General features: G+C 36.1%; 2 protein-coding genes across 4 annotated transcripts; both read left to right on the top strand.

Annotated features, from left to right (window-relative positions):
- Positions 1 to 4: 4 nt before the first annotated feature.
- LOC104104458 (pentatricopeptide repeat-containing protein At1g08070, chloroplastic-like) lies at positions 5 to 2,313 on the top strand. Its single transcript, XM_009612548.4, has one exon. The coding sequence runs from the start codon at positions 487 to 489 to the stop codon at positions 2,311 to 2,313; it is 1,827 nt and encodes a 608-aa protein (XP_009610843.1). The 5' UTR covers positions 5 to 486.
- A 363-nt stretch (positions 2,314 to 2,676) lies between these two features.
- LOC104104457 (bidirectional sugar transporter SWEET1a-like) lies at positions 2,677 to 15,355 on the top strand. 3 transcript variants are annotated; one of them, XM_009612547.4, is made up of 6 exons: positions 4,891 to 5,028; positions 11,999 to 12,035; positions 12,160 to 12,255; positions 12,398 to 12,677; positions 14,816 to 14,935; positions 15,040 to 15,355. In XM_009612547.4, the coding sequence occupies exons 2-6, from the start codon at positions 12,025 to 12,027 to the stop codon at positions 15,214 to 15,216; spliced, it is 684 nt and encodes a 227-aa protein (XP_009610842.1). In that variant the 5' UTR covers positions 4,891 to 5,028; positions 11,999 to 12,024; the 3' UTR covers positions 15,217 to 15,355. The 3 variants fall into 3 exon arrangements, with proteins under 3 accessions (XP_009610840.1, XP_009610842.1, XP_009610841.1); XM_009612546.4 differs by lacking the exon at positions 4,891 to 5,028 and adding an exon at positions 11,664 to 11,893; XM_009612545.4 differs by lacking the exons at positions 4,891 to 5,028; positions 11,999 to 12,035 and adding an exon at positions 2,677 to 2,843.
- The last annotated feature ends 766 nt before the right edge of the window (positions 15,356 to 16,121 follow it).

The following is a 16,121-nucleotide window of genomic DNA, read 5'->3' as shown; positions in this document are numbered from 1 at the left end:
ATTTTAGTCCTTCTATTTTCTGATGATTATATTTCTGGTCCTGTGTATTTCAAGTTATATGAAGTAACTAATTTAGAGTTAAAACTTAATGGATTAACTGGTTTTGTAAACTAGATTAGCAAAACAAATTGATTTGAATACAAGGAATTTTGATATTTAAGTCATAGTGTCAAATATATTCTTTTCTTTCTGAAATTTCAACAAAGAGTAATAATTGTGCGGAGTCAAGTAACCTCTGTTCATTTATGTTGACTTCACTGATGAAAAGCCTAAAATTACTCGGCTCATATTTCATGTAAGTTAAAATTTAAAACTATCATTTAAAATTAAGCAAAATACGTGGTCCAAAAATACTGATTAAAGAAACGAGGTCCTAAAAATGCAATTTCCTTTTTTACTTTCCAACCCCCTGCCCCTTTTGTTGCCACTCTATTAACTGTATTACCCGTATTGAACCTTTTCCGTTTTCAAGACCCACACAAAAAAATGGAGCAAACATTGCTCCAATTTTTACAGAAATGCAAAACTAGCAAACAATTGAAAGAGACTCATCTTCAGATTATTGTAAATAGCCTCATGAATAGCAACTTTATAGTGCCAAAGCTTATGTCTTTATCCTCAAACCTTATTTCACTTGATTATACACTCGACTTTTTTAGAACATTACAAAATCCAAGTCTTATTGTATACAACACGTTGATTAAATGCTTCATAGGAAAGACACTGAAATATGCATTATATACTTATAGTAACATGAGGATATCAAATATTGCACCTAATAGTTTTACATTTACTTTTCTCTTGAGGTGTTTTGAGTCTTTTGACTCTTTAGAAGCTGGCCAAGTAGTGCATGGTCACATTGTGAAGTTGGGTTTTGAGTCTAGTGTGTTTGCTAAGAATACCCTTATGGATTTTTATGCTAAATGTGGTGGGAATTTAGACTCAGCTCGGAAGGTGTTTGATGAAATGCCTGATCGGGATGTTGTTTCGTGGAACACGATGATTGGTGGTTATATGATTCATGGTGATCAAGAACGTGCCCTTTGTTTATTCGAGGCTATGCCCGAGAGGAATGTTGTTACGTGGAATTCGGTTATTGCTGGGCTATTGAAAGCAGGGAACATGGAGTTGGCTCGTTCTGTTTTTAAGCGTATGCCGGAGAAAAATGATGTTTCCTGGAACACAATGATTTCTGGATGTGTAAAGTTAAGTGACATAGAAGCTGCTATAGCTGTTTTTGATGAGATGCCGGAGAAAAGTGTAATTTCTTGGACTGCAATGGTGTCAGGATATGCTACAATTGGTGATCTTCAATCAGCAAGAAAGATGTTTGACCGAATACCAGCAAAAAATGTGGTTTCATGGAATGCCTTGATTGCTGGATATGTAAATTACCATATGTTTGATGAAGCTCTTTCAGTGTTTCAGCATATGTTGATCGATGGGAATTGCAAACCCAATCAGACCACTTTGATTAGTATACTCTCAGCTTGTTCACATTTGGGATCTCATGAGCATGGAAAATGGATCGATTCTTTTATAAGAAAGAACAAATTTGACTTATCAGTCCCACTAGGAAATGCTTTAATTGATACATTTGCAAAATGTGGAGATATGGAAAATGCAAAAGCAGTTTTCTTAAGGATGGCTCAGAGATGCATAATTACTTGGACTACAATGATATCAGGATTAGCAGTGAATGGGCACTGCAGAGACGCCCTAGAACTATACGAAAAGATGTGCTTGGAGGGAGTAGAGCCGGATGATGTTGTATTTATTGCTGTTCTGTCAGCTTGCACTCACGGTGGGCTGCTGGAAGAAGGGAAAAGGGTATTTGACCAGATGGTGAAGAAGTTTGGCATTAAACCGCGGATTGATCATTATGGATGCATGGTTGATCTTCTTGGCCGAGCTGGAAAGTTTGAAGAAGCACTGAGTTTCATTAAGAGCATGCATTTGGAACCTAACGCAGTCATTTGGGCCACTTTACTTTCTGCTTGTAAAATTCATGGAAATGGGGAGTTGTTAGATTCCTTAACCCGGAGGATCCTGGAGCAAGAGCCTGACAACCCGAGTTATTTGACATTGATAATGAACTTAAGCTCTTCTATTGGGCGGTGGCAGGATGCCTTGAACTTCCGTAGAGCTACTAGAGACAAGGGAATAGAAAAAATTCCTGGTTGTAGCTCAATCCAAATAGGAAATAGTGTCCATGAGTTCTTAGCTAAAGATACAAAGCACTCACAAAGGAAGGAAATCTATAGAGTTTTAGGGTGTTTAAATGGACACTTAAAATTATGTGAGGTCGAATGAAATATGATGGCCATGGTTTCTTAGAGATTCTAGCGATAGCAAGATTTTTCTATAATATCTATTTCTTGACAGCTACTTGAATATGCATGGTTCTGAAGCCTGTATAGAAATGAGTTAAGTGAGAGCTTAAAGATTATAGTTCGTGACCAAGTTGAGTTTTTGATTTTCTTCATGGGTTTAACCAAGTGGCACCAAGCTTGACCAGATTATGTTTTATGGAGAGTTTTGAACCAGGCACCTATTGATATAACCCAGTCCATTCCTGTTGGATCTGTGATTAAAAATAACTATGCGGAGTTTTACAGTCATGAGAGGGTCCTCAGAAGCTGAAAATTTCGTCAAAAAGCCGAATCTGCTGAAGAAATGTGGATGGGAGCATTCGGTGCAAAGCTCTCGTTGGCTAATAACATTAGTTTTACAGTCATGAGAGGGTCCTCAGAAGCTGAAAATTTCGTCAAAAAGCCGAATCTTCTGAAGAAATGTGGATGGGAGCATTCGGTGCAAAGCTCTCGTTGGCTAATAACATTATGGTACACTACTGTTTTCTCACTATCTTGTCTTCAGTTTTGCCCTCACTATCTTCTCATTGGATGTTCGTTACATGGATCACACCTTCTTTGTCTGTTGTTCTTTCCCGTCTAAATTTTTAATATCAATTAAGTTTTTATGAAAGTCATTGTCATAGATCATAATCTTGTCAAATATTACAACTAGCTGATGCCGTTGCACCTTATTGTTCCAAGTTTTAACAGTGATCTACTTATTCTATAAGGTAAATATTATCATATTTGAAATATATTAAAAAAACTTAAAAGGAATTAAAATGCAGTATTTAGACTGAGCAGAAAGGTCTTAATTTCGGATTTCTTCTATACCATGCAACTCTCGACTTTAAATCATGCTAGTTAGACAAAATACCGATTAATTCAGTTCCCTCAAGTGCTCAATTCATCAAGCCTTGAATTGTCATTCTTCCTTTAGCTCAAATACTTCTTGAACCAAGCAAAACTAGGTCAAACAGGACAACATAGCACTTAAACTAACGCTAACCAGACCTTACTCATGTTTATAGTATTTAAACTCTAAGTTAGCCATACTGGGAATATCCCCAGATAAGGCTTAGATGTTTATTCTTACAATTCTTCAAAGATTTCATCATCAAAACCAAAATTCACCTCAACATTGTAGAAATCTTTAATATCCTTCTGCTTGTGCACTCCACAATACTGAATTGCGGTACCTAGAGGGCGTTTGAAGCCCTAACCTTCATTTACTGCCTTAGCAGTAGGGGGCTGCTCTAGTATTAAGTTTGCTAGTTTTTGTCTCAACCATGTTCTAAATACTATCTGAGACTTGTTCGGGTGAGGCACAATACAAGTTGGGGCAACTAATGAGCAATCTACACAAGACATCTCGAAATAAGTAGTCACTTGCATTTCCTAAGAGCATGGTGTTAGTACCTGAATGTGACAACAAGGTACGATAGACAAATCCTATGCACGGATGTCACTTGGTAACAAGTGGTCTTATCAACGTTAATTGACATCCTATGCAATTACTTTGAGATCTTCATATTAATTACCCTTTTTCTTCTTATTTCTTTTATTTATGTTGTTTCAGCTATCTTTCAAGATCCTCTGTAATTTGAGTGTGAGCTAGTACCGGGATTAATGTGTCAGTGTCTTTACAGATGACACATTAGTCTGTGTAACATGATTCAGTCCTTTTCTATATATGCTATGTCTTAAAAGTTGATTTAAACAGGAAATCAAAATGAAAATTGATAAATTTATTTAAATTCATGAAAGAATTGTGTTTAAAGATATCAAAAACTTAGAAACAAAAACAAATATTTAATATGAGATTAAAAAATTAAGTTATTTGAACTTGTGCTGTTATGTGGATCCAAAAACCCAATTTGTTTAACAATGATTGGGAGACATCAGTGGCCATGGTGGAGGTGAACTTTTGACCTATATTCGTAAGCCATGATAGAATTTATTACTCGCATTTGTCTTTTCAAGAAGCACTAATGCTTTTGAAATGATTTAGAGTATTTGATTAAAGATGATTTGTTTGTAGTCCTGGAGAAGATTAATCACTTAGTATTTCTTCTACTTTCCTCATCTTTTTTTCTTTGTTCCCTCCTTATTGTGATCCAATCCTAATGGTGCCAGCAACTTAGTTCATCTTATTCATTCGTTTCATTCACCTTCACTTGCCTGTTTGTTCTTATTCGAACTAATTAGAGATTGCAACATTTTTCCTCCTGGAAATATTCCTGAATCAAATTAACAAGTAGTCCTAATATAACTTTTTTCTCCTTCCACAAAGGTACTCTAGGCCCTACAAATTAATTAAACATTAAACCAAAAAGAAAGGACTCCACGTAAAAGAGAGAAGAGTGGTGCATGGAATACAGAGTGGAATCTTTTTCTTTTTTTACTGAAGAAAACAAAAATTATTGGTTCCATTAGTGGGTATCTTTTTGTTCTTAGAATATCTTAATGCGGATGCTTTTTGGTCTTTAGGACGAAGTTCTATTAGAATAGTTTTCAGTACTTCTGATTTTGCTCAACTTTAAGCGGAAGATAAGGTTGAGTGAAATAAATATCAACCGCCAATAATCTCCTTTCTTTAGTTCTTATATGCTCTCTGAATCCAGAGATGTTGAAGAGGCAAAAGAGAGGTGATGCTTTGAGCGATTAATTAAAGGTCAATCTCTTTTTTCCCCTAAATAGAAAAAGTTAGTGATTATACATTTACAGTTAAAAGAAGAAGCAAGATTCGCACTCACATGCATATAAGAACCTTGTTTTATCAATCTCGGCATACGAGAACCTTCTATAACGAAATACCCATATCTGGAAAAGTAGTTTTCCTTTTTGAAAAATAGTTATAAGATAGACTAAAGTTAATTATCTCATTGTTTTATGGATTTTTTCCTTCAAGATACACTATCTATAAACTTGTAGAAAAATGACTATTTCTGTTATATGATAAATACCTAGATGATTATTATTGTACCGCTCCACCTATACTTGAAGGGGTATCTCATTCAAAAGCCAAAGTAATAGGCATGTGCCTAAGGAAAATTTCTTTGGTTTGCTAGCCAATTTTGTTAAATTTCTTTAGTTTGGTAGCCAACTTTGTTGAATTTCTTTGGTTAGGTAGCCAACTTTGTTGAATTGTCAACATTGAAGAAAAAGAAGGAAAAATGTGTGCAAATTGTCAAATATAGTAGGCTTTAGAGAGTGAGGTTTCGGCTATAAAAGGAGAGCTTCAGCTCTCATTTCTACACACTAACAAAGAGAGAAAGAAAGAGTGAGGTTTCACAGACAAGGTATAAGAAAATAATCTGTGAGAAAAATAGAGAGTGATCGATAATGTAGTGAGGTGGGAATATCAAAAGAGGGTTATTTCTTTTGAGTGTTGTAGTGGTTTTTGGAGTATTTTACTCGGACCTACAAAGTGTAAAATTCCTTGCTATAGTGATATCAGTTGCTCGCCTCGGGGCCGTGATTTTTTCCTTATTCAAAAGGATTTTCCACGTAAAAATCTTGGTGTCGTTGTCACTCTTTTATTCTTGTTAATTACCGTATCTCGGTGTTACGTTATTATTCCGCTTTTATTACTGTGAATATTATTTCTGTAGGGGGTTTATTCCCAACAACTGGTATCAGAGCACAAGTTCTGCTCGTTCATAGAAATACTATTCACTGTCGGTAGTACTATACTCGGTGAAAAACAAAAATGTCTGGAGTAAAGTACGAGGTAGCAAAATTTAACGGAGATAGCGATTTCTCAACATGGCAAAGAAGGATGAGGGATCTGCTCATCGAACAAGGATTACACAAGGTACTAGATGCTGATGCCAAAAAGCCTGATACCATTAAAGCTGAGGATTGGGCTGACTTGGATGAAAGGGCTGCTAGTGCAATCAGGTTGCACTTATCAGATGATGTGGTAAATAACATCATTGATGAAGACACTACATGTGGCATTTGGACAAGTTTGGAAAGCCTATACATGTCCAAAATGCTAACAAATAAATTATACCCGAACAAGCAGCTATACGCCCTACACATGGGTGAAGGTACGAATTTTTTGTCACATTTAAATGTGTTTAACGGACTAATCACACAGCTCGCCAACCTCGGAGTGAAAATCGAGGAAGAAGATAAAGCCATCTTGCTATTAAACTTGTTGCCATCTTCGTATGATAATTTGGCAACAACCATCCTGCACGGTAAGACTACCATTGAGTTGAAAGATGTCACATCGGCTCTTCTACTCAATGAGAAGATGAGAAAGAAGCCTGAAAATCAAGGACATGCTCTCATCACAGAAGGTACAGGCAGGAGTTATCAAAGGAATTCAAGCAACTATGGTAGATCCGGAGCTCGTGAAAAGTCTAAGAACCGATCCAAATCAAGAGCTAGAAATTGCTAAAATTGTGATCAACCAGGTCACTTCAAAAGAGATTGCCCAAATCCAAGGAAGGGCAAAGGTGAAACCAGTGGCCGGAAGAATGACGACAACACAACTGCCATGGTGCAAAACAATGATAATGTTGTCCTCTTTATAAATGATGAAGAGGAATGCATGCACTTATCAGGTCCAGAGTCGGAATGAGTGGTTAATACAACAACATCTTACCATGCCACACCGGTAAAAGATTTTTTTTGCGGATATGTAGCAGGTGATTTCGGCCTTGTGAGAATGAGTAACACAAGTTACTCAAAGATTGCGGGGATTGGTGACATTTGTATCAAGACAAATGTCGGATGCACATTGGTTCTGAAGGACGTGCGACATGTACCTGATTTGCGGATGAACTTGATCCCGAGAATTGCTTTAGACCGAGATGGATACGAGAACTATTTTGCAAATCAAAAGTGGAGACTCACCAAGGGATCATTTGTGATTGCAAAGGGAGTTGCTCGTGAAATATGCCAAGGTGAATTGAACGCGGCACAAGATGAGATTTTTGCAGATTTGTGGCACAAAAGAATGGGTCATATGAGCGAGAAGGGATTGCAGATTCTTGCCAGGAAATCACTCATTTCTTATGCCAAATGTACAACGGTAAAACCTTGTGACTACTGTTTATTTGGTAAGCAGCATAGAGTCTCATTTCAGACATCGTCTGAAAGAAAATTGAATATACTTGATTTGGTATATTCTGATATTTGTGGTCCAATGGAAATTGAATCGATGGGCGGTAACAAATATTTTGTTACTTTTATTGATAATGCTTCACGAAAATTATGGGTTTATATTTTGAAAACCAAATATTAGGTGTTTCAAGTTTTTTTCCAGAAGTTTCATGCTCTAGTGGAAAGGGAGACAAACCAAAAGTTAAAGCGTCTCTGAAGTGACAATGGAGGTGAGTACACTTCAAGGGAATTTGAAGAGTACTGTTCGAGCCATGGGATCAGACATGAAAAGACAGTTCCTGGAACTCCACAACACAATGGCGTAGCCGAAAGGATGAACCGCACCATAGTAGAGAAGGTGAGAAGCATGCTCAGAAGGGCTATACTGCTTAAGTCATTATGGGGTGAAGCAGTTCAGACAACCTGTTACCTGATCAATAGGAGTCCATCAGTTCCGTTGGCATTTGACATCCCAGAGAGAGTTTGGACCAACAAGGAGGTGTCCTACTCGCATTTGAAGGTGTTCGGTTGCAGAGCTTTTGCGCATGTACCAAAGGAGCAGAGAACAAAGCTAGATGATAAATCTGTTCCATGTATATTCATTGATACGGAGATGAAGAGTTTGGATACAGATTGTGGGATCTTGTAAAGAAGAAGGCCATCAGAAACAGAGATGTAGTCTTCCGAGAAAGTGAAGTTGGAAATGCTGATGATATGTCAGAGAAGGCCAAGAATGGTATAATTCCTAACCTTGTTACCATTCCTTCTTCTTCTAACTATCCCACAAGTGCAGAAAGTACGACCGACGAGGTTGCCGAGCAGGGGGGAGCAACCTGATGAGGTTATTGAGCAGGAGGAGCAACTTGATGATGGTGTCGAGCAAGTGGAGCACCCCACTCAGGAATAAGAACAACCTCAACCTCTGAGGAGATCAGAGAGGCCAAGGGTAGAGTCATGCAAGTACCCTTCCATGGAGTATGTCCCCATCAGTGATGAAGGGGAGCCAGAAAGTCTTAAGGAGGTGCTGTCTCATCCAGAAAAGAACCAGTGGATGAAAGCCATACAAGAAGAGATGGAATCTCTACAGAAAAATGGCACGTACAAGATGGTTGAACTTCCAAAGGGTAAAAGACCACTCAAATGCAAATGGGTCTTTCAACTCAAGAAAGATGGAAATGGCAAGCTGGTCAGATACAAAGCTCTATTGGTGGTAAAATGTTTCGAATAGAAGATAGGTATTGATTTTGATGAAATTTTCTCACATGTTGTCAAAATGACTTCTATTCGAACAATTTTGAGCTTAGCAGCTAGCCTAGATCTTGAAGTGGAGCAGTTGGATGTGAAAACTGCATTTCTTCATGGAGATTTAGAAGAGGAGATTTATATGGAGTAGCCAGAAGGATTTGAAATAGCTGAAAGGAAACACATGGTGTGCAAACTGAATAAGAGTCTTTATGGGTTGAAGCATGCACCAAGTTAGTAGTACAAGAAGTTTGACTTATTCATGAAAAGTCAAACTTACACAAAGACATATTCTGATCCATGTGTATACTTCAAAAGATTTTTTGACAATAATTTTATTATTTTGTTGTTGTATGTGGATGACATGTTAATTGTAGGAAAAGACAAGGGGCTGATCGCAAAGTTGAAGGGAGATTTGTCCAAGTCATTTGATATAAAGGACTTGGGTCCAACACAACAAATTTTGGGTATAAAGATAGTTCGAGAGCGAACAAGTAGAAAGTTGTGGCTGTCTCAGGAGAAGTACATTGAACGTGTACTGGAACGCGTCAACATGAAGAATGCTAAGCCAGTCAGCACACCTCTTGCTAGTCATCTAAAGTTGAGCAAGAAGATGTGTCCTACAATAGTAGAGGAGAAAAGGAACATGGCTAGAGTTCCTTATTCTTCAGCAGTCGGAAGCTTGATGTATGCAATGGTATGCACCAGACCTGATATTACTCATGCAATTGGTGTTGTCAGCAGGTTTCTTGAAAATCCTGGAAAAGAACACTTAGAAGTAGTCAAGTGGATACTCAGGTACCTGAGAGGTACCACGAGAGATTGTTTGTGCTTTGGAGGATCTCATCTAATCTTGAAGGGCTATACAAATGCTGATATGGCAGGTGACATTGATAACAGAAAATCCACTACTGGATATTTGTTTACATTTTCAGGGGGAGCTATATCATGGCAGTCGAGGTTGCAGAAGTGTGTCGCACTCTCTACAACTGAAACAGAGTATATTGCCGCTATTGAAGCTGGCAAGGAGATGTTATTGCTCAAGCGGTTTCTTCAAGAGCTGGAATTGCATCAAAAGGAGTATGTCGTCTATTGTGACAGTCAAAATGCAATAGACTTGAGCAAGAACTCCATGTACCATGCAAGAACAAAGCATATAGATGTGAGATATTATTGGATTCGTGAGCAGGTAGAGAACGAATCTTTACAGGTCAAAAAGATTCACACGAATGAAAATCGTGTTGATATGTTGACCAAGGTGGTACCAAGAGACAAATTCGAATTATGCAAAGAACTTGTCGGCATGCACTCAAACTAGAAGACAGTTCTACCTCCTCTAGATGAATGAGACTGGAGGGGGAGATTGAAGGGGTCCATCTCATTCAAAAGCCAAAGTAATAGGCATGTGCCTAAGGAATTTTTTTTTGGTTTGGTAGCCAACTTTGTTGAATTGTCAACATTGAAGAAAAAGAAGGAAAAGTGTGTGCAGATTGTCAAATATAGTAGGCTTTAGAGAGTGAGGCTTCGGCTATTAAAAGGAGAGTTTCGGCTCTCATTTCTACACACCAACAAAGAGAGAAAGAAAGAGTGAGGTTTTACAGACAAGGTATAAGAAAATAGTCTGTGAGAAAAATAGAGAGTGATCGATATTGTAGTGAGGTGGGAATATCAAAAGAGGGTTATTTCTTTTGAGTGTTGTAGTAGTCTTTGGAGTATTTTACTCGGACCTACAAAGTGTAAAATTCCTTGCTATAGTGATATCAGTTGCTCGTCTCGGGGCCGTGGTTTTTTCCTTATTCAAAAGGGTTTTCCACGTAAAAGTCTTGGTGTCGTTGTCACTCTTTTATTCTTGTTAATTACCGTATCTCGGTGTTACATTATTATTCCGCTTTTATTATTGTGAATATTATTTCTGTAGGGGGTTTATTCCCAACAATAAACTCTCTTCAACTTTACCATCCATGGCCAACGAAATTCAACATTAATTTGAGAAAACCTTGGGTGGATTGAGCCCCTATTTAAGCAAACTCTTCTGTTTTTCTTCCCCTTGGCTTGGGTTTCACCCAAAGTTGCTTTGACATATTGGGCTCCTGATGACTTATAAATTTAACATAAGACTCAAGTAATTATAACTTGAGTTCATAATGAATTAACATTATGGTTGAAAGAAGCGATTGAAAACTTCTACAGGTGAGTGTTTTTACAGATTCTAAAATAAAATTGGATTTGACACAAGACTTTAGCATCGCAGATTGTGAATCCTATCATATTATTACTAGTTAAAATTTATTAGTTTCATGGGTTGTTAACCCCTTAGCTGTATATTGTCTTATAGATTCATTGAAGAGTCGATCGAGTTGATCAGATTGAAGTTCTGTTGAGCAAATAGTATAACATAACGTGAGTGGTAACTTAACACATAACTAGCTTGGCATTTTTCTACATTGAATTAAACATAAGCTTGTGATAATTGGATTTGAGAACTTCAATAATATAAGTGTTAATGATCTTAGTTGCCATGTTTTTGACAAAGTATGCATTCTTGTGGACAAGCTCTTGAGATAAAATGACAAGCTTTTTGATATAGGTCAACCATATTTGAGTATATGAAATGATAATTGCACATGAAAGCTGTCCTAGTACTTTGTACTGTTCCAAACTAACTGGAAATAGAAATTCACAAAGTGCTGCTTGAACTTGGACTATTCCTATTTTTTTTGTCAAATCTTTTTATTTCTTCCTTAATATAAGTATAAAAATTAATGCTGAAGGAAAAAGTAAAAATATATAACAGCAACGGAAAAGCTAAAGTTCAAAGTATGTTTTCAAGTCCAAACATTTAGATCACATATATGAGTGAAATATATAGTAGGAAAATATTATGCCACAAAATCCTGATAAGGAGTGTTTACCCTCTAATGGAATAATGGATGCGTATGTATTCGTTACCAGTGAATTCCGAATATCAAATAGTTATTAATAAAGGACCGAATCTCCCATACTATTGCTACTGCAAATCATGCAAGTAAAAGACAAATTAGCCCTTTTTGGGTCTACATTAGACATATATAAACCCAGAAACCACTTGCTAGCCCTGCATCATATGCTCATTTCCAGTTTTGTAGCTTGAAGAGAGATGAGAGACATCAAAATTCTCCACACTACTTTCGGAATTTTAGGTGGGATTATTCATTGTCCATGCATCTTCTTGTGCTTAGTCCTACTTTTTTCTGGATATTGATTATTATACTCTTTTCCTTCTTTTACTTTTTTCCATGGAATAGGAGATGTTTTTGGTTTATTACTCTTCATGGCGCCCATGTAAGAATTCTTCACAATTTTCGTTTTTTTTTGTGTGTGCGTGCTATTTTTGTCTTCTTTTTTGTTTTTTTTCCTCATCAAAGCTAAAAGTGACTAAATGATCAAATTTTGACACTACATACAGGATTACATTCAAAAGGATTATTAGGAAGAAATCAACAGAACAGTTCTCTAGCATGCCTTATCTAATAAGTCTGCTCCAATGCTTGCTCTCAGCCTGGTAAGTTTCTTTATGTAACTTGAAAACCTTTAATGTTTCTCCTATTAATACTCTGTAAAATAAGTTTAGCATTGTTTTTCCATTTTTCTTTGAGAAGTTATTGAGTTTAATTTAGGAATCCGACTTGTGGTGAATCAAACAGGTACAGTTTACCTTTTGTGTCACCAAACAACCTGCTGGTAACTGTCATCAGTGCCATAGGCATTGGCCTGGAGGCAACTTACGTGCTTATTTTCCTCATATTTTCCCCCAAGAAAGGGAAGGCCAAGATCTGCGGATACCTCTTTGTGGTCCTTTCTATCTTCTCTAGTCTGGCCTTGGTTTCCATATTGGCATTTCATGGCAATAAAAGGAAGCTCTTTTGTGGCTTTGCGTTTGCAGCTGCTTGTGTTATGATGTATGGTTCTCCTCTCTCTGTAATGGTAAGTACTCTTTCTCTTACACATGCATGTTATGTCCTCCGTCCCATTTTATGTGATGTTTGACTAGGTATGAAATCTAATAAATTAAAGAACACTTTTGATATGTTAGCCAAATATATGCATAGTACCAAACATATCCTTTTAAATGAATAATGGTGAGAGTTTCATATCTCTTCATTTTCTCTACCCTTAAACAATGAACTTTTATATCAAATGGGTCCCGAGAATTCATGTTATTAAGGGTAAAATAAAGATACTTAGTAAGCTAGCGTTTGGACATAGATTTGGTTGAAACTTCAAAAAGGAATTTTTGAAGTTGTGTTGAAAAATAATTTTTGGAAGTTGAAGTTGTGTTTGGACATGCATTTTACTTGAAAAAGTGTTGAAATTTTATGAGTGAAAGAAAAACTTTCGCCTAAAAACTGGTCCAAACCAGTTTGTGGAACTTGATCAATTTGTTTTTAAAAAAAAACTGATCAAATTCCATGAATAGACAATATTTTCAATTTTTTTTGAAAAAAAGTAGTCAAAATCTATGTCCAAACGGGAAGTAAATAATTCCCAAAAAAAATGTCATAAACTAAAAATAAAAGTGTATCCTATAAAATGGAACAGAGAGAATACTAAGTAATTATACTCAATAGGGTACTAGAAGCTATGTTAAGCGGACTCTCCAAAATACTGCCGCACCCGTATGGAATCCTCCAAAAATACACTACTTTTGGAGGATCCGATCAGGGGCGGAGCTACAGTAGTGGGTGCGGGTTCGGGCGAACCCAGTGACTTTTTCCGGAACCATGTATTTGTATTGAAATATTTACTAAATCTATATAAATATATACTGCCGAACCCAATAACAAAATGGGTCTTGGTTCAACGGTAAGGGTTGTGGGTTCGCTCCGCCTCTGGATCCGATACATACCCGACAATATTTTCGGAGAATCCTAGCAACATAAACTAGAAGTAAGAAAATTTGAAGTTTGTCATCCTTCATGATCTGTTCTTTTTAAGTTCGTGTGCTTGGGCATTTTCTTCGCCTTTAGATGTAGGTTGTCTTATTTATTGATTGGTCATTTTGTTGTGGACAACAGGGCAGGTTCAAGGCCAAATCTACTAAGGCAAAGGCTTTAGGCCCCAAAATTTTGGGGCCCCTTTTTATTATTATTAATAGTAGGTGGTATGACTAGTTTTCTGTAAATTTATTTAATATCTTAAGATAAAAATTAGTCTAAGATTTTTATAAAAAATGGGTACGAGAACTTTTTAACCATGTGATTGATTAGCTGTGGCACATATAGCCTTAGAGCTACGGGTTCAACTGAACTCTGTACTTCTTACATGGAACATAGATATATGTGAAAAATAAGAAATATTAGATTCTGAACCCATTTTTTTGAAGGTTGAACCCATCAAATTAAAATTCTAGATCCGTATCTGTTGATTAGCTATATTGTCAATTGAAAAAATGTTTGATTAAAAATTTATTAATAACTCTTAGAGATTAGTTAGAAAGATAGACTTGAATAAAAATATATATGAAAGGCTTTTTTAAGAAAAAAATTAAGGCCTCTTAATAAAATTATACTTTAGGCCACCGACTTTGTTAAGTCGCCCCTATGGACCTATGTTGCTCGGACTCTCTACTTTTGGAGGATCCGACACGGGTGCGGCAACATTTTGGAGAGTCCGCGTAACATAGTTGTGACAGGTTACAAGAGGTATGTTTGTTTAATATATATATTTACGTGTTTGCCAGTTGTAGGCATTTTATTTACCTTTTGTCATTAGTTGGCTAATTTATATGTCAGTCTACTTGTCATTCTCTGGTAACCATATCACTGATTTTATTTACATGTTTTTACTGTGGACTTAGGGCTGTTTATTTAAGATTACAATATTTGAATTTGAAAACATATTTAATTATTACTATAAACTAATTTCTTCTAAAATTTAGCACTGAATATTTAAAGAAAATAAGTGTATTCTAAAAAAAGAAAGAGTTGAGGAGGTTTGAAATATCAAGCATGGCCTAAATGACCACTGAGAAAGTTTCCAAAAAGTAAGCTCGTATTATGAAGTAAAATAAGATACTCTTTTATGTTATTTTCTTTCAATATTCCTTCTCTCTCCCTTGGCAGAGGCTGGTGATCAAATCTAAAAGTGTGGAGTACATGCCCTTCTTCTTGTCTCTATCTGTTTTCATCAACAGTACTTCATGGTTAATCTTCGCCCTGCTTGGAAAGGATCCTTTCATTTTTGTAAGTAGCTATTCAGTAACTTCTACTTAGGTCATTTCATGACCAGAAAGTTAATAACATTGACAAATCTTAAGATTAAATCTCACAAAACTGTTGTTTTATAGGTTCCAAATGCTGCCGGAACTATATTAGGAGCTGCACAGTTGATTTTATATGCAGTTTATCGTGATAAAAAAGAAGTTAAGAAAGACGGAATTAATGAATCAGTAGATCAGATGAGGACTGGGAAACTCCAAGACGAGAAGATAGTTGACATCCAAAATGAGAATGCAAATCCATAACATTCATATGTACACAAAGTTTCTGAACTTTATTACCCATGTACTGTAAAGTTTCTGTTTGGAACCAAAAGTTATGGTCACTTGTCTAATGTCGAATGAAAAAGGAGTTAGGTTCAAAAGTATAGAGAAAGTTCAATCACTGTGTAATCTTTTCTCTTTAACTTTTTAGCAGCTTTTAGTTTTTCTGTTTTTATCTAATTTTCTTGTCAAACTGTGCATATGTATTCTTTGGAACAAGGAACAAAACCATACAAAAACCATCTCAAATTTCGATCTATGGATATAGTAATTAGAGATTGAACTTGGGATGAAAAGAAACGCAATTCTGAAGTCTAAACAAATGGCAGCTAATTGTTTCACTGGATCCTTTAGGAAAGGATTAGACAATATAATATTGTGGATGACAATGCAGCTTAGTTTTATGCTTTCTTGGTCATTGGCCGACCTAACTTTGCTGATGAAAACAAATTATAGTGCTTGAATTAGCTTTTGGCTGGTTGGTGAGATATTCATCTGACCAATCGAATTACGAACTTTGTGCTTCTTGATTCTATATGGTTTCCTCCTTACACAAAACCAAGCAATTTAGCTTTAACAATCATAAAAAATTAATGTAAAAATACATATTACCTTGTGATAGTTAAATGTGTCCGTAAAGATAGTGTCTTGCATTCATTTATTTGTTGCAAATATTGGTTCAATTCTTTTGGTTTGTTTAAAAATATTTCTAGATGTATAGCCTTTTAACTTAATTAGATTTTGTATAACACTCCTTAAACTCATTCATCTAATCATTTCTTGTTCTTGTTGAATGATTTTATTAATGAATGAAATATTGTTTTTTTTTTTGCTTTGATTTACACATAATTTGCCATGAGCAAAGAAACTTTTTTCTTTTAGAGGAA

Source organism: Nicotiana tomentosiformis, chromosome 4 (assembly GCF_000390325.3).
Source record: "Nicotiana tomentosiformis chromosome 4, ASM39032v3, whole genome shotgun sequence".
Lineage (NCBI taxonomy): Eukaryota > Viridiplantae > Streptophyta > Magnoliopsida > Solanales > Solanaceae > Nicotiana > Nicotiana tomentosiformis.
Note: the sequence above shows the minus strand (reverse complement) of the source record. Positions and strands in the feature narration are given on the sequence as shown.